Here is a 23794-nt window from a genome sequence, read left to right on the forward strand (position 1 = left end):
CTGAAAAACCGCAACACAGAGGATGTGAGTAATGGCTTCCTCCGGCTCCACGGCAGCCAAACGTGCAGGAGTTCGCCCCAAAGGTGGGGAAACGCACGGGAACAGCAGCACTGCACGCGGCACAGCAGGCGGGCTCCAAGGCCAGCCCCGGTCCCGCGCCAGACTGGCGAGTCACTGCGTCCCAGCGGCCGTTGGCCGCGGTCTTCGGACTCGGAAAAAGACGCGAGGGAGGAACGAGGCCACACCAGCGAGTACCAGGGACCAGGAGGTGCCGGCGTGGCAGCGCGGGATCCCAGCCACGGCGCCTGCCGACCAGCACGAGCGCGCCGCGCGGTTTGGGGCACAGGCTGGATGGCCACCAACGCTTTCTGGCACATTAACTGCACCACTTTACACTCTGACCTGCCTCCCTGTGTGAGACGGCAACACATGGCAGGACAAGAAAAATGACGTTATGTTATTTGACACAAATACCATTGTCCAGACTATTAAACACTTTCCAAAATAAAGACCCAGTTAAAAAGCTTAAACAAACTCTGATGCAACCCAGGAAATTGAGACTTTTCTGATAGTGAAAAACATGCCAAAGTAAGAGAGCTGGGTAAATACATAATGCTTCAGTTATGTTTTCCTATAATTGAGATAACTTAATGAAAAGGAAGTTATATCTAATTTTAAAAATAGTAAATAGGAATTTTATTTTGTTACATTTAGGTATTAAATCAGACAACAAGACTTGAACTTCAGCTTCTGGAACATTCCCTTTCTACAAACAAATTGGAAAAACAGATTTTGGATCAGACCAGTGAAATAAACAAATTGCAAGATAAGAACAGGTAATAAAAGTACAAAACAATTTATAATCCAGAACTGCACACTTTCTACATACACAAGACTATGTCATATGACTATTAATTATACATATTCTTCCAAAGTGCTGAATTTCTTAATTTAAAATTTCATAAGGATCAGGGACTCTGTGAGGGGAAGGCAGGGCAAGGGTTTGGAGGAAAATGCAGGAAGAGTCTGCACTGCTAACTCAGTCCTCGGTTCTGTTTTTCATCCTCTGGGCCCTTAAAGATGTGCTGACTTGAACTCTCCCAAGTCTGCCCCCGCGTTCCGGAAAGCCGCTGCCAGTGTTGTGGAGAGCGGGCCCCGGCCTAGGCATTTCCATATTAACTTCACCAAGTTTCTTTGTCTCTGGAAAACTAGTTTTTTCCCCCCCCAATGGCAAACAATCTACAGCTGGAAAACTACACTTACATTGTAAAACCGAAGCACGTTTCATAATGCAGTATTTACTTACTCTTAAAACATGTAATAAATACCAAAAGCTAAGATTAAATAGGATTCTGCTAGTATTTAAATACAGAAAAATGCGAACTAAAAACAATACAAAAACAAACATTATGGGGGATCAGTGGGGACTGTTTACCTGTGTCTTCCAGCTGGAGGCTCAGGATGACAATTGTGCTCAGGTACCTGAGGTGCTACTTTCTCATTTCTAATCAAAACATGCAGATGACACGGAGCATGGTCAGACCACACTAGACTTTCCACTTTATGAGGAAATAATTTCAATTCAATAATGCTTTGTCCTGAACCAAAAAGTATGATCCACTGATCATCTTATCATCATTCTTTCCTGTTAATCAAGAACTAAGCTGAAATAATTCTTTCTCTTCTTTGGGCAGCAAGCTTAACTCACTAACTTAGAATCTGAAAAAGCAAGTCTACTTTTAACCCAAATATATTTTTTAATGCTTCAAATTTTCTCTTCTGCAAAGTAGGAAATAAGCGTTCGAGATCTGGAGCGGAGCTATTCCAGTCTCTCTAACATAATTTTGCTAACAAGGCCTTTCCTAACGACACCCTCTTGGGCACCGGCAGTCCTGCTGGGCACACGTGGGTGCTGGCAGACGACTCTGTCACTTGCCAGTCACGCCTGTGAGGACGTGTTGGCTCTGCTGAACACACCCTGGAATCACACACCGCTCCCTCCTTACGTTTTAATTCATTATGCTACGCTGCCAAAGTTCTCGTTCAAGTACTTGCGTTGCGTTACCCAAGTATCACCTTTGCAAAGATTTGTCAAATCCCGTGGCCTTTTGCCTAGAAATAGAATTTTATTCCCGAGTTCAGACACACTGGTGAATACTTCTACTTCTACAAGCAAACCCTGCCCGTCACAGGCAGCCCGAACTGCTCTAAAACACAGTCAACCTCGGCCACTCCATCTCTTGACTACCCGATGCAGTGGGACTTCCTGCGGGAAGCTTCACGCTGCGTGAGCGAGGCGCCCCAGCGGCACCGAAGCTGGCTGTGTTTTCCCATTACTCTTGCTTAGACGGTCCTTTCTTTGTTCATTTAAATGCTTCGTGCTTCCCCCAATTTAATAATCTGCATTGACCGATAATGAACTTCCCCAATAATTCCAACCCAGTTTTGTGTGAAATGAAATGTAAACATCACATTTTCTCCATAAAGCCACCTCGTCAAACGTATCTGACACAGTCAAATTTCGGGCGACCTGGAACCGCTCCGCAGCCTGGACTGCGGGGAGATGCCTGGCTGGTCCGGGATGACCCGCAGGTGCCGCCCTGGAGGGTGCCTCCAGCAGCTGACTCACTGCAAACACCACACCCCACAAACCCAGACCTGCAGGCAGGCAGGCAGACAGGGACGCCAGCCTGGTCAGCAGCTGCAGACTCACGTTTTCTTTGCTATGCATACGAAAAGACAACGGTGAGGTTTTCCTCCATCCACAACTTTGTAAATAAGTACAAAGGAGGAAATTGCGCTGGTGACTCTACACCTCTCAATGAGGTTGACACACCATGTTTTCAGGTGCCTTAAATTTTGACTAAACGAAGATTTCACTTGCAAAACCATCATTGCAAAATGTGACTGCATTGAATACAGCAGCCGTAATTCAAATGATCTTCCACAGTCTCCCCGCGGCGCATCCGCGCTCTTTATGGGGTCTTTTCAGCGAAGGCCAGGTGTTTACCAGGGCTGACGCTGTTCCGAAAACCGCCACTCCAATACCTTCAAATGCGCCAGCAGCAATTGCAACTGACCATGGGTTTTCCAACATATCAGTCTATTTTTCCCTCTAAAAATAATTGATTTAGGGGCTACTCGTACCAGTTCAATTAAATGGTAATTATTGGTATCGTGATTATATTGTTACTGGAAAGTGCTATGACCCTCGGCAATACAAACTCTTAAAATCAACAGGAACCAGCCTGTGTATCTGCTAAAATAGGATATTTCCCCACACCTCCCAGCTGACCCTGAATTATGTTTCTATAAAGTTAAGCTGTGCATAAGTCCAACTTTTATGATCAAATCCATCATCGTGTATCAGAAAATCAAGTAAACCGCCAGCGAGCAAAGCCTGGAACGAGGAGAGCCGCCCTCACGTGACCCCACCCGCCTCTCCCTGGTCACCGCGCTGCTTGCTGCGCCAAGTCCTTGCTACGGAATCACACGCTGTTCTCATCTGTTTTCTCCCACTTACACTTGTCCCTTGAACAACACAGGGATTGGGGCGCCAAACCCTCACTCAGTCGAAAATCCACAAATAACTCTTGACTCCCTACAAACTTAACAACCCTCTGAATCCTCAAGGGATTAGTTCCAGGACCCCCCTCGGCGCTCCCAACCAGGTGCCAAAATCTGCAGGTACTCGGTCCCCTGTATTAAATGACGTATCAACGCATACAGTCAGCCCTCTGCATCCTCAGACTCTCAACCACGGAGAAAACGGTAAAGGTATTTACTGGAAAAAATCTGTATATAGGTGGACCCACAGTTTAGATCTGTGTTGTTCAAGGGCGAGCCGTATTCAATTTCCTTCCATTAAAAAATGCCGATTGCGACCCGCTGAGTTGATTTCACAGCTAGTGACGGGCCTGCCCTGCGTTTTGCCAACTGCGTGGCCTGGGGTCCCCCAGGGGCTGTTCGCTGTGGCCTGAGCTTCTGTGGGCCCCACGCAGTGGCCCTGTCGTGTTGTGCCGGCCCGGCCTGGGCTGAGCTCGCACTTAGACGGGACCTTTTAGATAAGGGTGTGACCGCCCCGACAGCTGCACTGGTATAGTTTGGGGAGAAACGGATGGAAGTTTCCAGAAAACACACTGTCCCTGAGCGGACCAGGCGCCCGTGCACAGCTGGGGCCACGGGGCCGCCCCACCTCTCCTGCCTACTGGCCGAACGTCGGCCCACAGGCAGTGATGTGGCTGGGGGTGCCCCGCACACCTGCGCTGGGGGCTTGGTCCCACGCTGCAGGGGTGTCCCTGAGCGCACCGCCTGCCTGCACACGGGAGGTGCAGAGACGGTCTCAGGCAGGAAACCAGCGCTTTATGCATCTATTTTCAGGTTGCCCTTCTGCTTACGGTGAGTCACCGTGGTTTTTAAATTTGTCAAAGTGACATACAGATAGAAAGCTGATTATCAAGAAAAATGTTAGGAAATGACAGTTAAAGACAGACATGGTAAAACTGATGCAAGTCAGCTGCAAATGACTATGTCCCAGTAACTGATTATTTACTGATGTGACATGTTGACAGTAGACTTACTGTCCTGGCTCACAATGACCCATAGGCTGGGATAAATTTAAGAGCTACCACTGAGTGTCTAATAATAATAATTCTTAATACTGACTGGTAATGCTTACAATTAAGACTTTGAATAGGTACTCAGTTCCTTGGCTTCATAGTGTTGTTTGCAGTGTTAAAGATGGAGAAAAAGCTCCTTACTGCCCCTGAAAAGGCACGAACAGGGTTAGATTATTTGAAGTAGAAGGGGCCCCAGAGACCCTATAACCCAGCGCCTTTGTTTTAGAGAGAGATTTTATTTCCATACGTGGGTATTCACGGACACCCGGAGAGCGGACAGCCCGCCCAGGTGGCCACGCGAGGAGGCGCAGTGCCAGGCCCCGGCCTTGCCCAGCTTCTAAGGCACTGGGTCTTGACGATGGTTTCCCTCCACCAGCCTCCTAGAAAAGAAGGTGCTCGACATGGAAGACAAGCACATCGTTCAGCTCCAGTCGCTCCAGGAGGAGAAGGACCAGCTGCAGGTGCTGGTGTCCAAGCAGAACTCCCTCATCGAGGAGCTGGAGAAGCAGCTAGTGACGGCGACCGTGAACAACTCCGTGCTGCAGAAACAGCAGCATGACCTGATGGAGACGGTGCACAACCTGCTGACCATGATGTCCGCGCCAGGCTGTAAGTGCCGTTTACACGCCTCCCTGCAGTTGTGCACCACCTTAAATTCTGTGTCGGGGAACCCCTCAAAGTCCTAAGGAAATCCTCATCTTTCAGAAAAAGGCACTACTTTTCTTATCTATCTGCTATGAAAGCTTTGTAAGGTCTCAATGTAGAACCCATTCAAAAGGAGAGAGTGGGAGGAAGCGGGTATATATTTACACGGATGGGTTGTTACGAAGCAAAACACTGCAAAGGCAGTTTTGATTCCCAGGCATCACAGAGCCTTACTTGAGCCAACTGCACCATTTACCAGATAGATACAGGAGGCCCGGCAGGGTAACGCAGCCGCGGGAAGGCAAAGCGGGCCCATCCGATGCTGTCTGCACCAGCCGTCAGGGGCTGCGCTGGGCTGGGAGCCGGCCCCTCCAGTGCAGCCTCGCCTGCTCTCCGCCGCTCGGTGCTCTTTGCCTCCCGTTCCCCTGACCACGGAGGGACACAGGCAGTGTCTCCAGTCGCTCCTTAGCGGGGACAGACGATCTCTGTAGCATTTTTAAGTTCTTTCTTAAACAAATTGGGTCCAGTTCTCGCTATGGTTTATCTCATAATGGCCTTTCAGCTTGTGTTCTTCGACACAGATACACTTCACATAAGAATCACGCTGAGACACCCACCATTCCGTTGCAAACACGTTCTCCCCCTTTCCTCAAGTCGCGCAGTTGCCCCAGCTTTTACAGAACCCGGAAACAAGGCTCCTACTAAACAAGGGAACACACGCAACAGCAGCAGCCCCAACCCGTGGCGGCTGTCACCCCGGGGTCCCAGTCTGCACCGCGCGCCCTCCAGCCAGAGTTTCACACTCTTGTAATTTAGAAGTGCTGTTTTCAACTCCCACAGACAAGCAGCAGACAGCTGTCTGACCTGCCCGGTGGGGCTGGACAGGGCGAGGTGCTGGTGCTGAGGTGCCACCAAAGAGGCCAACGGGCAGCTCGGGCCCTGGCGGGAGACGCCAGCGGAGAAGGGCAGCCTGGGTCGCCCGCCCCCTGCAAGGCCCGCGGCAGCCAGGCCAGGGACGGCGCGTGGGGGCTCTGCGGCGACACACGGGCAAACCCCTGTGAGGACACGCACGCGTGCGCGCAAAAGCACACACACACCCCTTTTCTGATGTGGCAAAAAAGAACTGGGGGGTCTGAATGTTGAACTCAGCAAGTCCTAGAATTTTCAGACTTAGATGAAGAATTTCAAAGGTAGAGATAAAATTCACGCGAGGTTCCCCTTTAACACAAACAATTAGAGGGTAGTTGCTAAAAATCCAAAGCACATTTAATGTCGGAAGCCCATCTTCTAAAGAATGTGTAAGGACTTGGTCTCGGATGTACATAAAAAGAGGGAAAGGGCGGCCTGGATGGCATGGTAGCGGAGGGCCGGCCACACAACCTTTGCACAGGTAGCGCTGTTTTTCAGTGTGTTCTGTTTTATTCTCCTGCAATAACTTTATCTGATTCTACTCAAGCCAGAAGAGTTTAAAAACTGGTAGTTTATTCCAGCTGATTGTGAAGTACCGTATCCCAGGTAGATCAAAAAGGAGTGCAGTCTACTGTCCCAGTCGCTGAGTGTATACAGAACAGGGCTGGAGTAGCTTTACTTAAAAGGGTAAAAAAACTGGCACATCCTTTTGACCTACTATTAAGAATTCAAATGTAATAAAACTTCGCAAATGAGCGTATGTTGAAATCCTAACCTTGTATCTTTCCATGAACTCCACACAAACACTCTTCTGTTTTCAAAAGCAGCGAAGAGCGGCCTGGTGGCTAAGGAAACACAGGCCGTCTTCAGAGACTGTGCGGAAGCGTTCAGGGCCGGCCGGACCACCAGCGGCATCTACACGCTCACCTTCCCCAACTCCACGGAGGAGGTCAAGGTAAGGGCTGCCCCCCGGGTCTCCCTGCCAGGCTGGGCGTGGAGGGTGCGGGTCACAGGGCTGGGATCCGCCTGCTGTGCACGCGTGCGCGCGGGGCCAGCCAGGCTCCAAGCCCCAACAAGTGCTCCTGGCCTTTTTGGGCTGGGGCGTGCAGGCTGCCAGCTGTCTCCCGTGAGGTGTGACTCTCGTTCGTGAAATTTAAAGAACACGTCTTCCCACACCAGGTGTGGGGTATCCATGGCTTGCCTTTCCATCCTTGTTTCAAATAACAGTGGTGTCTCCTCCGCCTCCCAGTGCCCTCATGAGCTCACAGCCACAGGGTCCCAGAATGCAGACATGGAAGGCCTGCCCCTGGCAGCTCAGGCTTAGCGTGCCCACCCTGCCTGTGTCGCCAGGGGCGGCCGCAGTGCGCGCGTGGGACAAGGAGGTGGCCATGTGCGGGCACCCAGTCTCACTGGGCACCACCGCAGGCACCCAGGCCCGTGTGTGTGCGCCGTGTGCGCACCACCAGCACAGTGTGAAAAGCCAGGAGGACCGCGTGTCACTGCGGCAACGGCGGCGACCTCGAGGGCTTGCTGCCAGGGCCCAGGGCCCAAGGCCCAGGGCCCCGCAGGAGCCCGCAGGCCGCTCACCCAGGACCGCTGCAGCCAGCTGCTCTCCGCCGCCGCTGGGGCTGAAGACGCACACGCTCGGCCCGGAGCAGACCATTTTCTCCGCCAGACGCAGTGCGGACTGCAGCATATGTGTGCGCCCCACCGCGGCTGCGGGAAGGGTCCCGACCAGCGGAGGCTGCCGCCGGGGTGGCGCACGTGCGGCCTCGCTGGAGATGCCCAGAGGCTCCACCATTCGTCCGGCCGGCTCCGGGAGCGGGCCTGCAGCTGCTCCGGGGACAGTGTGCTCGGAGGGGATGAAAGTCGCTCCCCAGGGAATACTTCAGTGTGGCCTTTCTCCGAGGCTCGATAAGCTGGAGGAACTTCAGGGGAGAATCAGTTATACAAATGCAGATGACTGCACACAGCAAACGGCTGTTAGGACGTCGCATCCTACGGCAGAAGCTGCCACACATCGAATATAGACATTTACAGAAAAGGCATGTGATACTGTACCAAAAGTGCAAGTTCCAGAGACCCGGGAAGTACTCTCTCTCTGATTCAGTGTCATCCTCGGCACTGTGATAAAGAACAACTCTTTAAAAGTAGAAGCATTAAGGGCTTAAAGACACGGGATTTGAAGCAGTAACATAGGCCTTGATCATGAATTTAAAAGACAAATATTGTCTTAGTGAACATAATACTTTCCAAAGAACTCTTAATCCATTCATGCTGCTTTAAATCAACCTTGAAAATTGGTTAATGTCCCCAGTGCCCTGGAAGCATGCGTGGGGGGCAGGAAAGCCCCCCAAACGGCCTGTCGCAGGTCACGAGTGATGAACAGCCTCTGTGCTGAGCCTTCCAACCCCCTTTGCCATCGGGCTTTCGTGACAACTCTTGGGACGCTATCGTCTGTCGCCAGATGTGGGGCTCTTCTTGGCACAGACATAGTGGGACAGTGGCGGCAGGAGGAGGGGGCAGAGGATACGAGTGAAAAGTGGCGGCCACTGCTACAAACCCAGAAGCGCGGTCGCCGCCCTGCCGCTGTGTCCGCGTTCCCCGTAGCTCAGTGTCCCCACCTGGGGCCCGGGACCCCCAGGGGCCGCCCAGGGGCCCGTGGGGCGTCCTGCAGGAGGAGGAGACAAGCAGGCCTCGGGGACGGCGCACGTCCCCCGTCACGGCTGGGAACGTTAGGACTTACGTTCCTTTCAAACGTTTGCAGTAAAGAGAACTCATGCAGCCCTGCCCGGTGTGGCTCTGTGGCTTGGGCGCCGGCCTGCGAACCAAGGGGTCGCCAGGGTGATTCCCAGTCAGGGCACAGGCCTGGGGTGCAGGCCAGGTCCCCAGCAGGGGGCGCGCAAGAAGCAATCACACATGGATGTTTCTCTCCCTCCTTCTCCCACTATTCCCCCCTTTCTCTAAAAATAAATAAAATACATTTAAAAAAAGGTACCTCATGCACATGGGAGGGACCCCCCACCTCTGAAAGCTTGGCCTCCTCACCCCTTCGGAAACAGCCCAGGTTAAGAGACCTGGGTTCCCCTCCCAGCGTAAGACTCCATGGTTCACCACCTGGTCCACGGAGAGGACGTCGCACGCGTCGGGGCCTAACTTCGGGCTCTGCTGGTCCGTGCCTCTGAGCAGGTCGTTCACGCTGGGAGCCCTCGGTGTCTTGACCCGTAAGGGGCGCGGCCCCTCCCTCCCGCCCTGGAGCGCGGGGTCGAGGTCGCAGCGGAGGCCCAGCTCCCAGAACGGGACTCGTGCTCCCCACCCCTCCGCTGTCACAGGGTGGCTGCTCGCAAACACAGGAGATGACAGCGTCTCGCCTGGCCGGGGACCCCCTGCTGCCCGGATGCAGCTAATTCAGGAAGCGAACCTTCGGGAGATTTTTGGGAGATCTTTCCCAAGAGGGCCTAAATGCTTCAACTTCACTTTTGAAAACTTCATGAGGTTTTTGTATGAGGCGGATGCTTCTAGAAAGCATCTGCGAGAAGCGCTTGTGGGCGCCTGCTAGCTACAGACAGGATGGTGTCCTTCCCTAATTTCATGGGATACCTGTCTCCGAACGCTTCTCTTACTGTGTTTGCTGTTCAGCTGGTCCCTTGCCATGGCCTCAGGGCTGAAGCCTAACCTTGACAGCAAACTCTGGAGCTCGAGCACGCACCCAGGGCCCTGAGCGGGGCCCTGGGGCGCTGGCCCCAAGCACAGGTCCCCAGGGGCTGCTGGGCCGGGTATCCCCAAGCAGCCCGGCTTTGCCCGGCCCGGTGCTATCTGCTTCATCTTTTCCACCCGGTGCCCTCTGGCTCCGTGGGCGACTCTCTCTCAAAGTTTCACGACCCGATTAACCGTACTAGTCTACTTCCAATTTCATAATCTGTTTTCAAGTGCGGACACAGTTGTTAAGAAAGCGTCCCAACGATGCGAGTTCGAGAGCGGTACGGCCCCAGTCAGTCACGCGCCCGCAGGCGTCCTCAGCCATTCCAGGGCCTTGACTCTGATTTCTAAAACGAGCTGCACTGGTTCTCGGACTTATGTGTCAGTAACTTCACAGCAGTGACTGCGACACCAAAGGGTCACGTGCCCTTGGAACCACGTCAGCACCGTCTGCCCAGCGGAACACCGCATAGGATTCTGGGGGGTTCGCGTCGCCGCCCACACACCTTCCCAGACCCCTGTGGCTTCCCGAGCTGGTTTACTGAGGGGAGCTTGTGAGAAGCGTGCTGAGGGACGTGAGCAGGACTGACCATTCTGTGGCCCACAGGCAAAGGAGAGGAGGGTCCTGTGCGAGCTGAGTGCAGCTCAGGGCTGTGCCGAGGGCCTTTCGGCCCAGGAACAACTGGCCAGGTTTCTGTTTCCATCAGCAGGTCTAGTAGAAACAATGTTACACAATTAGGAGTTAGAGCTGGTTTCAGTCCCTATTGCCCTTAACAGCTGGATGGCCAACCACATCCATCTAACTTGCCTAAACGTGTTTTCTGCTCTCAGAAATGCGAATTGCCTGTCAGCGCAGGCTGCTGCCGGACTGGACACAATGTGCCAGGCGCCTCGCGCAGGGCGTGCGGAGCACAGGGCGGCAGCAGGGCCTACCCGCAGCGGTGCTAAAGTGACGCAGGGTGGTAAGGGGTCACCTTAGGCAGGTCCGTGTTCGTGTCTGATTCATTCAAAACGGGGAAAGCATTTATTCTTAATAAACATGGTGTTCCTCTTAATGGAACATGTTTCCATGAGGGGTCATGGATCCACACGGATCGTGGGGAGAGCAATCAGGCCCAGCGGCCCGCGTGGGAGCGTGGCTGGGCTCCCGCAGCGCCTTCCCGCGGGGAGCGGCGAGGCAGCCCGCCAGCCCCTCAGGTGCGGCAGCGGGTCAGGGCACCCCCACGTGCCAGGACTTTAACTCACAGGGTAGCTCCCGTCTAAGTCCACTGTGCCACAGCGGTCACCACGGTTACCAAAAAGACCGTGGCAAACAACAAAGACAGACCAGTTCCAGTTGGTTTTGAACCTTAACTTTCACATGTACGACCTCATATGCTGTAGGGAAATTGATCTTCACTTTCTGGAAAACATTTTTATTCTACTATAATCTCATTATTTAAAACTATTTATATAATCTCATTTTCAGGGGTTTTTAATTTCATAATGAACCTCCAGCTGAGCTGAAATTGAGCATGCATGCTCTTAGCCTAAGAAAGAACTCCGTGTTCTGAACCAAGTTGAAACCCACCCAGCCTGCTCAAAAGCAGAGATCGAAGGAGCTGGGAGGAGGAACGCGGTGGGCAGGGGGCCAGGGGCAGACGCCCAAAGTGGGGTCCGTGGGTAGGGCTGCTGGGCCACGCTCAGGTCACAGCGGGTACGTGGTCCCTGCAGTCCCTCTGACTGAGGACGGGCCAACAAACCTGGGGCGTGTCGCACGCGGAGGCCACCTGGCAGCCCCCTGACACAGCCTGTAACGGGAGCCTGGGAAACCCCGCACAGTGAGAGGACCCCTCTTAGTCACTCCCGCCGGGGTGGCAGAGGTTGAGAGCTCCCACAAAGCGTTTCAGGGACGTGCACGCACGTCGGTACTCTCCACAGGGTGGCAGTGAGAGGTCCGAGGCCCACCTGCCAAGGCGCCCTGCTCACAGTGGGCCTCTAGGGACAGCCAACTGTGAGGCAGCCACCGGGTGGGTCTTCAGCCCAAAACAGGTGATGACGACAAAGCCCTGCTTTCACCACTATATTGTGTTCTATTCCTGTTTATTTCCCATCATCATTTTAGACTCATGGTTTTCAATTGATTTAAAGCTGTCTGGTTCTTGGAAGACCATGGAGATTCACCCCAAAGAACCTGATGAGCACGAGGGTTGCTCTCGGGTCTCTGCGTTCCCCGTGCTTCTCGTGTTTAGCACGCAGACCTCAGCCTCCGCGCCCGCACTCAGTAACTGTGCCCCTCTTGCTGGCAGGCTCACTGTGACATGGAAACGGCCGGAGGGGGGTGGACGCTCATTCAGCGGCGCGAAGACGGCAGTGTCGACTTTCAGAGGACTTGGAAAGAATACAAAGTGGTATGAACGTTCATTAAACCATCTGAAAATAATTTTCTTTATACAAAGTAACTGTCAAGATCTGTAGACCCTCCACCGTAAATCCAAAACAACCGATGACTTATGACAAATTTTTTTTAAAATTCAGGGGCTCTTTGTGACCGTGTCAGTCGCCCCATTCAAGGACAGTCTGTCAATGCAGCGCCAGCCGTGTTTCCGAAGGCGGGCCTGGGCGCACTGGGCACGGCGGTTCTGGAGAGCCAGCTGCGTGGCGGGGCTTCACACGCCTATAAACTTCGCTGCTGGGCTCATGTTTCTGTGGGGGTGGGGGAGGGTTCCCAAATCATTCTAATTATTCTAACGCTAGTTTTCTCCCAGAACATATCAGTTTCTTAAAACTGACCTTTTACGGATCGACCAACCTTCTTTCATGGAAGGCCCCCACTCTTCCCAGGACAGGAAGGAATTTCTGCTGGGTACTCAATAGTAGCCCATGTGGTCTGATGGCTACTGACTTCAAGCCCACAAAGAAAAGCAAACGAGGTAACAGAATCTCATGATTGGATTTCAGGGCTTCGGGAGCCCCGCTGGCGAGTACTGGCTGGGGAACGAGTTCGTGTCGCAAGTGACCAACCAGAAACGCTACGCGCTCCGCATCCGCCTGGTGGACTGGGAGGGGAACGAGGCCTACGCCCTGTACGAACACTTCTACCTCTCCAGTGAGGACCTCAACTACAGGTACGCAGCCGCCTGGCGCTGGCCACACCAGGCCCGGGAAGCGAGGGCCCCTGCGCCAGCTGGGCCCGGGCTGCCTTTCGAGGGAAACCTCTGGTTCCTTTGCTGCCTTGAGATAAGTTTCTCCAGTTCTGAGAGCCTCCCTTTGGCTTTACCAGTATAAAGGACGGCTCGGGGGACAGCAGTGGGCCTGCCCTGTGTGCTCTGTATCCTCAAAGCGCGGCTGCGTGCGGCCCGGCCGGGAACGGGGCCCCCACTCTCCGGGCCGTGTGGGGGTGTCGCGTCCCTCCTATAACATGTCTGACAACGGCATGACCAATACATACCTACACTGTCTCTCTCCCCAAAAGGGTTCAAAAGTTAAATCTATCTTTTTGCTGTTTAAATACGTCCCATTGTTATGTTCCGTCCCAAAGCCAGGGTGAGTTGCTGCGCTTAAAAGTGGCCGGTTCAGCGGGACGGTGAGCGGACAGCTGGTGGAGGGCGGGGCGCCACTGCAGCCTCCCTCCCCTCCAGCGCTCGCTCCTTTCACCTGTCCACCAGCGGGTGGCGCCAATCGTGACCGTTCCACCTGGTTCTGGAATTGACTTTCTGGTTCCAAAATGCTGCGAGAGTGCAAGACAGAGAGCAGCAAAGGGCCCAGAAGCCTGCACCTTGACCACCCCGGGTGAGGCCCGCACAGAAGAGGTGCTTGCAGGTGGGCGGTTTCACACGGGGTTCAGAGGCGGACGTGCCCGGGACTGGGGAGCCCTGTGGCAGCCTAAGGGGCAGGCCCACTGTGTGCTGACCCCGCGCCCTCAGGAGACACCTGCTGTGAGGTCACAAGGAGACCATGCACCCTCGCACATCACAGATAACCCCCGCCATCTGGCCTGCCGGCCCACCTGCGTCCCCCGGAGGCCCGCCTCAGACCCGCTGCCCAACAGAGGACCGAGCCCTGTGGACACAAGCACCGTCTCCAGTCCTGGGCCAGCTTCCAGGGGGCCGGGGGGGCCCTGTGCACAGCACAAGGAAGCGGCGGTCAGCCCGCCCGGCCGCCACCTGAGAACTGCAGGGGCGGCTCAGAACGCAGAAGCGTGTTCTGAAAACAGGGCAGTCACACCCAACAGGCATGGCCCTGGTCGCAGAGCGTCAGCGAGCAGCCCACGGCATCTTGCCACAGCAGGAGCAGGGCTCCGGGAGGCCACGCTCGGACGGTGACGGGACAGGTGTCTGGGCCCCGGGCAGCTCCGGAGAGAGCGAGGCTGCGATGGATTCTTAGACACAAGTGGCTGGTCGCTGTTTTCCCTCCAAGCTAAACATTTTTTTAACTGGCAACAGTTAGGAACCTACAACAGAGGAATTTAAAAAAAAAACACACACACACAAAGAAACGCAAAAATGAAGGATTAGACTGTTTATATAAGAGGGTTTTACAAAACGGGTCATTACCCTTATATGCTGACATTGTGAAAACTTTTTAACCTGAGGTGGTTCTTAGATATTTCTTTTAGAAATGTAAATCAATTTTGAGATCTGCCGTTTCACAAAGCACACATTCGTTTCGAGCTCAGTTTAATTTACTTGGCGGTACAAGGCAGATATTACATTGAAAAATTATTATCCTAACAAAACATGCCAATGTGATAAGAGAACTATTATGGGCTGGAACTTAGAACAACCACAAATGATTCAGAGTGTCTACTGAATACAGCAGCTGAGCTCTTCTCCTGAAGAAACTGGCCCAGATGTTAGGAAACTGAAAAATACATCAGTAGAACGTGATCCTTTTTACTAAAACTGAAAACAATTTGTACAGTAAACTAAAAATGGGTCATGTTTCGCTTTACCTCTGACTTCCCTCTCTGTGAAGGGGCTAATTCCGGATGAAAGCAATTTCAAGAATGTGGCTCTTCCTAAAAACCAAATTTTAAAAGACAGCGACTTGAAACCCACGGGCCACGCACCACTAGCGTCACTGAGACTAACGAAGGTAGCACCCTTCCTTACGTGGCTCACCTTTGGGGAAACTGAGTGAGTCCCAGGAGAGCTTAGGTGGCGCGAGGAGGCAGGAGAGTCAGCAGAGGGACGGAAGAGGCGCCGCTGCTGGGCGCTCTGCGTGAGCAGTGGGAAGCGCCTAGAAGGAACCAGCGCCTGAAGCCCGGCATGAGTGGAGAGCTCACGCGGACCCTGTGTGGCAGGTATTTGGGGCCATGCTGGGCCGGGGACTTTTCTGAAACGTGAGGAGAGCACTGAAATTTGGACATTCAGTCAATGCTTTGTGATGAAGTTTCCAGAGCTGCCATATGAAAAACAATTTTAAATCTAAGTCTTAAACACCGACGTTACTTAGGATCGATGCGCTATGGACCTCCATCTGGTGTACTCCCTGCCCCCACCTTCCAGTACTTCCTCCATAAGCGGTCACCCTGGAGGGTGTGTGTCCGGTAGAACCCCAATGAACGAGTGGGGGCCGACCCGGGCCACCCCCAGCAGGGGCGACTTCAGCCCCCAGTGAACCTCTCCCTTCCCCACCCCCCATACCAGCTCCTGTTCTTGGGCATCCCCCTCCTCCTCAGGAAGCGGTCCGCACATGGGAGCGGGAGCTACGAAGGGGGCCGCCATCGGGGGCTGAACGCAGGACCTCCCCGCCCAGCTGCAGGGTTCACGCTGCAGGACACCCAGGGCGGGCTGACCGGATGCCCCAGGCTCCACGCTCCGCACACCCACCCAGCAACGTCACGTCCTGCACAGCGACACACATCCCGGGGAGCCCTGCGCCACCTGCCCGCCCGCAGCCACCTGGACACCGGGTTTCGTGCCCCTCCGCCCCTTCCCCTGCCAGCATGCCACACTGGTGCTGGTGGCCGCGTGGCTGTAGCCCCCAGAGAGTGCAGGCTATTACCAGCACCTGACGTGACAGTGCATTAGTCCCTTGCAGGGCCCGGCAGGTGGGTCACAGTGCGGTGGGTCACAGACGCAAGGCCACGCAGTCCGAGTTTCTGACTCGAGTCTGCAGATTTCTGCTCTAGGTTCAACGATCGCTCCTTGGGGCCCGCTGGCCCCCTGCCCTACCCCTGTCCCCTGGAAACAGTGGTATTTGAGGCTGTCCAGGCACCGCGAGGCCCTCATTTCTCTCTGGGTGACCTGCGGACCTGGAGGGAGGACCCCCCCCGCCAACTGTGGTCCCCCTTCCTGTTTATGTCAAAGCAGCAGGAAAATAAACTGTAGGGCCCTGAAGTCCCCGCTGATGCTGTGCAAGTGACAGGCGCTGACGGTTTCACGAAAACATTCCTCTTTGCCTAAGGATTTGATGATAAGTTGGTTCCTGTTTATACCAGTGCAAAAATATTTTGTCCAGCGTATGCCTTAGTGCACCAACCAGCCCAGAGTGCCTTTCGGTAGAATGGAATGCTTTCTAAAAAAATTTTCCACTATGACAAGTCAGGAGCCCCAGCCAATTACCATTCTGTTTTCTCCCCCTTTGCATGCTTACAGGATTCACCTTAAAGGACTCACGGGGACAGCCGGCAAAATAAGCAGCATCAGCCAGCCGGGAAGTGATTTCAGCACCAAGGACGCAGACAAGGACAAATGTATCTGCAAGTGCTCGCAGATGCTCACAGGAGGTGGGGCGGCCACTCCCCCTCTCCCTATTTGTGTTGGCAGGGAAGCAGCGCGTGGAGCCCGGGGCCGGCCAGTGGACTCCCACCTGCAGCTGGTGGCCATGTCTGCACTTCGCCGGCAGACGTGCTCACCTGCCATGGGGGGTTGGTTTCCACTCTTTCCGACTGTGGGGCTTCAGGCAGGGGCAGGGGTTGAGCCGGAGATGCCTGCAGGCCAGCTGTGTCCGCCGGCAGGGAGGGATGTGGGCGTTCGGCGAGCTCTCTCGACGCTGTGCTCACTGAGCGTCTGACGCCGAGAGGTTGGCAGAGTGCCGCTTGGCTTTATTAAAAAGGTTCAATGTTCACAGTGGCAACCAAAAGAGCGATAGAGATTCATTACCACAGAAATGTTTCCAAACAATAATTTATTGTCCAAACAAGGAATTTTCAGGTACCTTTTTTTAAAGGATTTCATTAATATACAGCAAATACATAAAAACATGAAGAAGCTAATGAATCATCCTGCCTTTTTAGTACACAAGTTAAAATGAATTGTCAGGGTGAAGAGAAGCCCTTTATCAGATTCTTCTTGCTTCCTACCTTTCATGTCAGACTGCTTTAAAAAAAAAGAAGAAAAGAAAAAGAAAATGTACGTCTAAGGCCACAACTGTTGTACAGGCACGTAAAATTGCTAGACTCTGATTCAGAAGCACTGAAGAGTTTAATGACTGAAACCACCTGCTAGAAAACCTCTTACCGATTCCTAAAAGTTTCAACTGAGTAAACAGAACCAGTTAACAGTAACTGAGAGAAGGAAATGCCGTCCAGTCCATTCTTGGAAACACCGCGAGACCCAGGGCAGCAGCCAGAGTCGGGGCAGGGCGTGGGAGCGGGGAACCGGGCAGCCGGCCGCGCCTGTGACCCACGGGCGCAGACGTCGCACTGGGGGCCAGGGCCAGCCTGGTATGCTCGCACTTCGGTCCAAAGAAAGGACTTATGAAAAGTGATTCAAAATTCAGCAGTTTTCACGTCCTTCAGGCATTACTGCAACAACTGTCTGCATTACAAAAACCAGCCCCACAGCTCCTTAGGTAACACATTCGCAGGGATACATTCCCACTGGAAACGCTGGCTGCCCCCGCGGGCCACAATCCCTCCGCCCTTCTGGCCGTTGGGGGAAGCTGTTCCCCCCGTGTGCATGTGCTGCCTGCTGCCCTCGCTCTGCCGAGATGACCTGTGGTTGAAGCCCGCAAAGCAGGCATGGGCGGGGGGTGCGGGGGAGCTGGACCCTGCCTGTTCACCGTCCCCGCACCGAACCCAGCGGCCTACTCCCGAGTGGGAGCAGCGCAATAGCCACCAAGGAAACGGTATATTTATTTGCTCCAATCACAACTTAGGGCTGAGAGTGGAAGTGGAAGAGGAAACACAGCCTGAGGGAGACATGGAGCGGTTCCAAAAACAAGGTCCAAGTCCGGCCCGAGGCCTAGGCCATGGACACACCAGCCCGAGGACCAGCTGGACATCCACATGGGCAGTAAACCACAGGCTTAAGTCAGACAACAGCTCCAGGTGGGCAGATCTACCAGCCTGAGATGTTTCTCAGTCTCTTGAAAGATTCTCAACAAAACACACCAATCTGTCTTGTCAGACTGACATTAATTGGAGCCAACTCAGGCCATGGAGCTGCAACTATCAGGAGAGAATTTAGGCACCAGGATGAAATAACTTGCGACCACAGCCTAGAGGATAAATAAGAGATCGTAATATAAATACTGCACCAGAATACTGTTCTAAAGAAATGAAACATCCAGGTAACAATGAAAGCCAAAGAACCGAGGTCCAGTCTCGTTATTTATTAATATTACTAGATATGAAATATCCATAATGATTCTGTCACTGTGTTCTGTATTTTACACATTTCATATAAATGGCACCATACCGTATGTGTCCTTCCAACAGTGTTTCGGACTTACGCGGATCGGTGCATGCGAACCTGGCGCCCGCCTCCGCTTGCTGCGGTGTCCGGGTTGGGGGAAGCCCGAGCCCAGCCCGCGGGTGGATGTGGACCAGCCCCTGCCCCCGCCGCGCCACACACACTCACGCCCTGGCTTTGCTTTCCTGAGCACACCGCTGCGGCTTTCAATTTCCTTTCTGTCTTTGTTTCTGGCGGCACTGGGTACTCAAAATTTGGGGTTATACTTTAAACACAAAGCATTCCTTTGGCGGTGGAGGGAGGCCTGCGTCAGTCCAGGTCACTGTGCTGCTGGGCCTGGGGGGGGACTCGGGGCCCAGGGAGCCGTCCCCCAGGGCCCGGGCTTTTCCTGTCCATCTGTTCCATCCTGCGGGGCCCCCATCAGCTCAGGGCTGTGGGGGCGGTGGCCTCCTGGTCGTGGCTGTTGCCGCTGGCCCCCCAGCACAGCACAGGAGGAAAGGGTGAGAGCCTCCCCCTTGCCCGCCCATACAGTGCCGGCCGCCCGCAGGGATACCTGCAGGTGCTTAAGGTGCACGGAATGTGACGCGCAGGCGAGCCAGGGCCCCTGCCTCACAGGAGGTGGTCGGGGTTGCCTCATCCCTAATTCTACCTGTGTTACTCCCGCAGGCTGGTGGTTTGATGCATGCGGCCCCTCCAACCTGAACGGAATGTACTACCCGCAGCGGCAGAACACCAACAGGTTCAACGGGATTAAGTGGTACTACTGGAAGGGGTCAGGCTACTCGCTCAAGGCCACCGCCATGATGATCCGCCCCGCGGACTTCTGAGCAGCTGCACGTGCCCAGTGAAGGTGGCCTCAGCCCGAGCCCTCAGGACACAGCTGTGTTCGGTCCCCTCTGCCACCTCAGAGGGACGCGTGCCCGTGGGGGCTCCAGAGCAAAGCCCTGTGAATTCATCACTCATGCCTGCACCATTCGACGAACCAACGCGGCGCCCAGAACCGTCCCCTCATGCCCTGGCTGGACCTCTGTGCAGAGATGCCTCGGAGCCGGCGCGCGGGACTGATGGCTCCCAGACTCTGCTGTCACATCAGGAGAGCCCCGCCGGGCTCATCAGTGAATAACTGGAAAACAGACACTTAGGCTGTGGGGCGAGAGTCTCGGGAACGCATTCTTCTAGGCTCTGTTTATAGTCTGTGTAAATAGCCGTATGCCCCCAATTCGGCATCACCATCTTAATTAAAAGGCAGAAAACTGTCTGTAAGCCACACAAATATATTACATGTTCAGGGATTTTCTGAGAAGTGTGTATTAGCAGCTTAATATTTGGAGAAGGAAAAGCAGAGTTAATGCCTTTTTGCTCTTAGGTCTTTAAGTTTTCATTCTGAAAACCACGTATTTACATATGTGTTGCCGCTTGGTTTTAAGTTAATGCTCAAACCCAGATTTCACGGTCATGCAGTAGAGCCCCCCCGACCTCCCCCGGACGCATTCTTTCACTCATGTAAAGATCGTACTGTTGGTTTGTTTTGCTGCCTGACTGTTAAATATGAAGGTATTTTTAGAAACTAAATATAACTTATTAGGTGAGATGAGTACATTTAACTTTTTTTGATAATATTTACTATTCTGTAATTTGATTCCAAAACAACCGATGTGCCTTGTGACATGGAAAACTCTCATTTTCAGCGGTGAAGAAAATTACACATTTAATACCATGACAAGCAGATTTCATTGTCCCTTACTTGCTGTTCCACCACCAAGGCCTTGACCTACTCAAGGGAAGGAGGCCCAGCTTAGCGCGCGGCTGAGAAAACCCTGCCGTGTAAAGCATGTACGAAGCTAATCATATTGAGGCAGACACTCCCCTGAACGTATTTTAGGAAAAAAATAATTCGCATTAGTAAGATTACCAAACAAACGTCTGCCAGAAACCATTTTGAAACTGTTTGAAGTGCACGACCAAGCCTGATGCTCACACACACAGACGGAAAACCGGGAGGCGGACAAGCCCCCCGGGGCCACCGCCCCTCCCTCCAGCCGTGTCTGCACGGGCCTCCGTGGCACAGGGCGCGGGCGCATGCCCGGGGTGGCTCCGTGGCCAGGACACAGTTCCTCAGCACCTGCTCCCCACTCCATTGCCCGGAAGCTCAGGGCCAGGTCTGCAACCCGCATTTACTTCCTGTCTGTCTCCACCTCACACTTTCTGCCACAGCTGTGTCCTGCAGGCCATTTCCCCTCTAACTGGCGTGGCCTCTGCAGGCCCACCCGCCCCGCCTTAGGGTGCGCCACACGGCCATGCGTTGGGGTTGCCCCGGGCTCCCTACAAGCAGGCCCCCCGAGCCGGGAGCCACCTCCTCGCACCGCCTTCCAGGTTCCATCTAGGCAACAGAGGTATTGGCTCTGCATCCAGTAAAAAACAGCCAACGAAAAGGAAGCCTCACTGGCTGAAAAGAAACAGCAAGTCCCCACGGTCTCTCCATGAGCACACGGCAGACGCGAGCGGGACAGGATGACGCGGGGGAGCTGCGCCAGCCCAGCTCCGTCGCCGGCCCTGCGGGCGGGCTGCGTGGGTTTCGGAGGGGCGCCACACCGCGCTGTTCGGGATCTCGGCTGCTCTCGTGAGACAGAGTCGGGGGGGGCCCATGTTAGGCTTCAGTTCCTTACATGGCCTTTCAAAGAGTCTTGCTGAGAGGAATTTCTCTCTCCTTAAGAAAATATTTATGAAGTTGAAAGGAAATCAAAGCAGTAATCTTAAAAATGAAAACAAAACAACTCAACAACCTTGAAAACCACAGCGATTCAGGGCAGAGGCAGTTTCTTGCCATGTGACCATCTCCTACCGAAATCAAACAGCCGGAAACGCGCGAACCCCGGTTGCAGGCCGGTGTCGCTGCCTATCTTTCAGGTGTTAATCTTTTAAATGAACAAACTGCCACAAACCAGTTAACACATTTGAAAACGAGAGCCAGCTTCTGCACAATTCTGCTTCCAAGTAAAACTGAAATTACTGATTAGATTATCCCTTAGTCTTCAAAAAAAATTAGAACTTGGAGCTTTTCCATTAGCATTTGAAATACTTAAAATGCAGTAAAGTGGAAGCTGAGTTTAGGAAAAGCACTAAAACATAAAGTCCACATCATAAGGCTGGTCGGCCACAATTTTTATACCTATCCATTCTATCTCTATTGACAGTAGCAGCATTATCTTTAAGGCTGTAAACAAGATACAATACCACCTTTTCAAGAACCCAGGCCTTTCAATTCTTGTTTGTCTCAGGCCTGAGGACTTCTGTAATTGAAATTTTGGGGGAATGCTTCTCTCACAACTTTTTGCAGAACATTCTCATATTCCCACCATTTTTTCTCACTAATAAATAGATGACGAGTGCTAAGTTTTGCTAATATGTCTTTTTAGTTATGGGCATCATTGTTCTTGATTTCATAAACACTTGAGTTGATAGCTAAGCTCACAATGACTTCTTGAGAATACCAAATCATATTTCCCATCACAAAATAACATCTGACTTACAGGAGCTGCAGGGAAGGAGTCGGAAAGTTCGAACGGTTCCTCAGAAATCCAATGACCCAGTTCCAAAGACCACAGTACCTGCAATGACACAAAACGCAGGCCGTTTTAAATGTTTATTCGACTCCTAGTAGATAAAAAGCCATTTAGAAGGTGGAGCAAAAACAGAACAAATGAAAAAACCCGCAGTGGGCACTTGCCCCACAGGCCTGAAGGTGTGTCCTGAACAGCAAGGCGTCCTCGGGGCCTTCAGGCTGCATAAGTGTCACGTTAACAAATGCTTGGTGAGGAGGGAGTGTCACACGACTAGAAATCCAATAAGGCCAGATACTAGCCACTGCCTTGTTTCCACACATATGACTTACTACACGTATCTTTTAATTCCAAGTTTCCAATTTAAGGAGTCGTTATAGACAATACTCAGTACATGTTCCATAATCTTATTAATTAAAAAAAAACAAATTAGGAGAAGACAGATCACAGCCTAAATTCAAAAAGCAATGCATAGGTGCATGATGTGGTTTCTAACATTAGCTAATATTTTTTGAAGTTCTCTATAGCACATGTGAAAGTCCTTCCCAGGATTTTGAAGAGTAAAATGTCTCATAAACAACCTTTCATCCTCCTCTTCTTCACCATACTATTATCTAAACCCACAGATTTTTTAAATGGTCAAAACAATGTTTCCATTTTAACTCAACAGTGCTTGAAACTCTGTGGCTGTCTCTGCTCTACGACTAAACTCCCTCAAAACCGGTGCTTCTGTGCTCCAGGAAAACTGTACAAGGGAAGTAATCAAACTGTTGCACAACCCCTGTTTCTCTCTTTAACAGGAGTTTAACTCTTCTACGAGTAGCTGCATTTCTCCCATTCAGCGGGCTCATTCTTCCCTTCTAGACTCACGACAGGCAGCTTGCGTTCTTCTTGCTGAGTCACCAGAAATAAGGCCGAACCTTCCTTTTAGGTAGTTTCTAAGGTTCAGAGCCATCTGTGGGAAACCAGTCTTAATATCCCCCTGTTTTAACATGTTAAGCTAGTACTTATCCACAGGAGACAGCAACCCCCGGTTCCTGAGAAAAGCTGAGCGCGGCAGTGCAATGGGGATGCGAGCAGGACGCAGCATCCGAGTGCCGCTTCCCGGCCCTGGCTCGGCTCCTACAGACACAGTACTTTATCCAGCCGCTCTCCCTCTCTGCTCCCTACCCGGCCCCCTGCCACCACGAATCAGATCCCACGCTGGGCCCTGGCGACTACCCAGGCCCAGAGGAGCTGGGGCTCTGCGGGGGGCCGAGGCAAACCGCAAGCAGCGGGAAGCCACAGGAGGGAGAGGCTGACTCAGCGCAGGGGAACGCAGGAGGGTCCCGGCGAGCTGGCGAGCCGGCGATCAGACCGGGTCCTCAGGCCGCCTGAGAGCGCCTCAGGCAGAGAGAGGCGGGGGGCGGGGGCCTTCCCGCGCAGACGGTCCCACGGGCCAAGACAGGGTTCAAGCGGGTTCCTTTCTTGGCTAGAGTAGAGGGTGCTTTGGACGAAGTGGCAGGAAAATAGGGGTGCTGGGCCCATTTGGTAAGACATTAACAGATGCCCCGTTCCTGGTGCCCGGGGCAATAGCACGAGGCAAGAGAGGATGAGCCAGAAAGGACAGGACAAAGCCCCCGGGCTTTGGGCCCAAGGTAATGCACTGGGAATGAAGTGGACGCGGGAAAATCCCTCTCCACCAGAGGGAGGGAGGAAGTACCCGCTGAGCCCTGGGGACCCTGTTTGCCCCTCAGTCAGG

At 53.2% G+C, this 23794-nt stretch overlaps 2 protein-coding genes across 2 annotated transcripts in view; one reads left to right on the plus strand and one right to left on the minus strand.

Annotated features, from left to right (window-relative positions):
* The window catches only part of ANGPT2 (angiopoietin 2), a 45264-nt gene extending 25944 nt beyond the window's left edge, over nt 1-19320 (plus strand). The window contains exons 3-9 of the mRNA XM_054566207.1: nt 715-836; nt 4996-5228; nt 6998-7128; nt 12161-12262; nt 12813-12979; nt 16454-16584; nt 19160-19320. Of these exons, the coding sequence (XP_054422182.1) occupies nt 715-836; nt 4996-5228; nt 6998-7128; nt 12161-12262; nt 12813-12979; nt 16454-16584; nt 19160-19320 (1047 nt within the window). The remainder of the gene's footprint in view (nt 1-714; nt 837-4995; nt 5229-6997; nt 7129-12160; nt 12263-12812; nt 12980-16453; nt 16585-19159) is intronic.
* Nucleotides 1-23794, minus strand: part of MCPH1 (microcephalin 1) — a 108787-nt gene that overhangs the window by 31018 nt on the left and 53975 nt on the right. The window contains exon 12 of the mRNA XM_054566206.1: nt 22024-22101. Within this exon, the coding sequence (XP_054422181.1) occupies nt 22024-22101 (78 nt within the window). The remainder of the gene's footprint in view (nt 1-22023; nt 22102-23794) is intronic.

This window comes from Pteronotus mesoamericanus, unplaced genomic scaffold (assembly GCF_021234165.1).
Source record: "Pteronotus mesoamericanus isolate MK-2021 breed Mesoamerican mustached bat unplaced genomic scaffold, CSHL_Meso_final contig_169, whole genome shotgun sequence".
Lineage (NCBI taxonomy): Eukaryota > Metazoa > Chordata > Mammalia > Chiroptera > Mormoopidae > Pteronotus > Pteronotus mesoamericanus.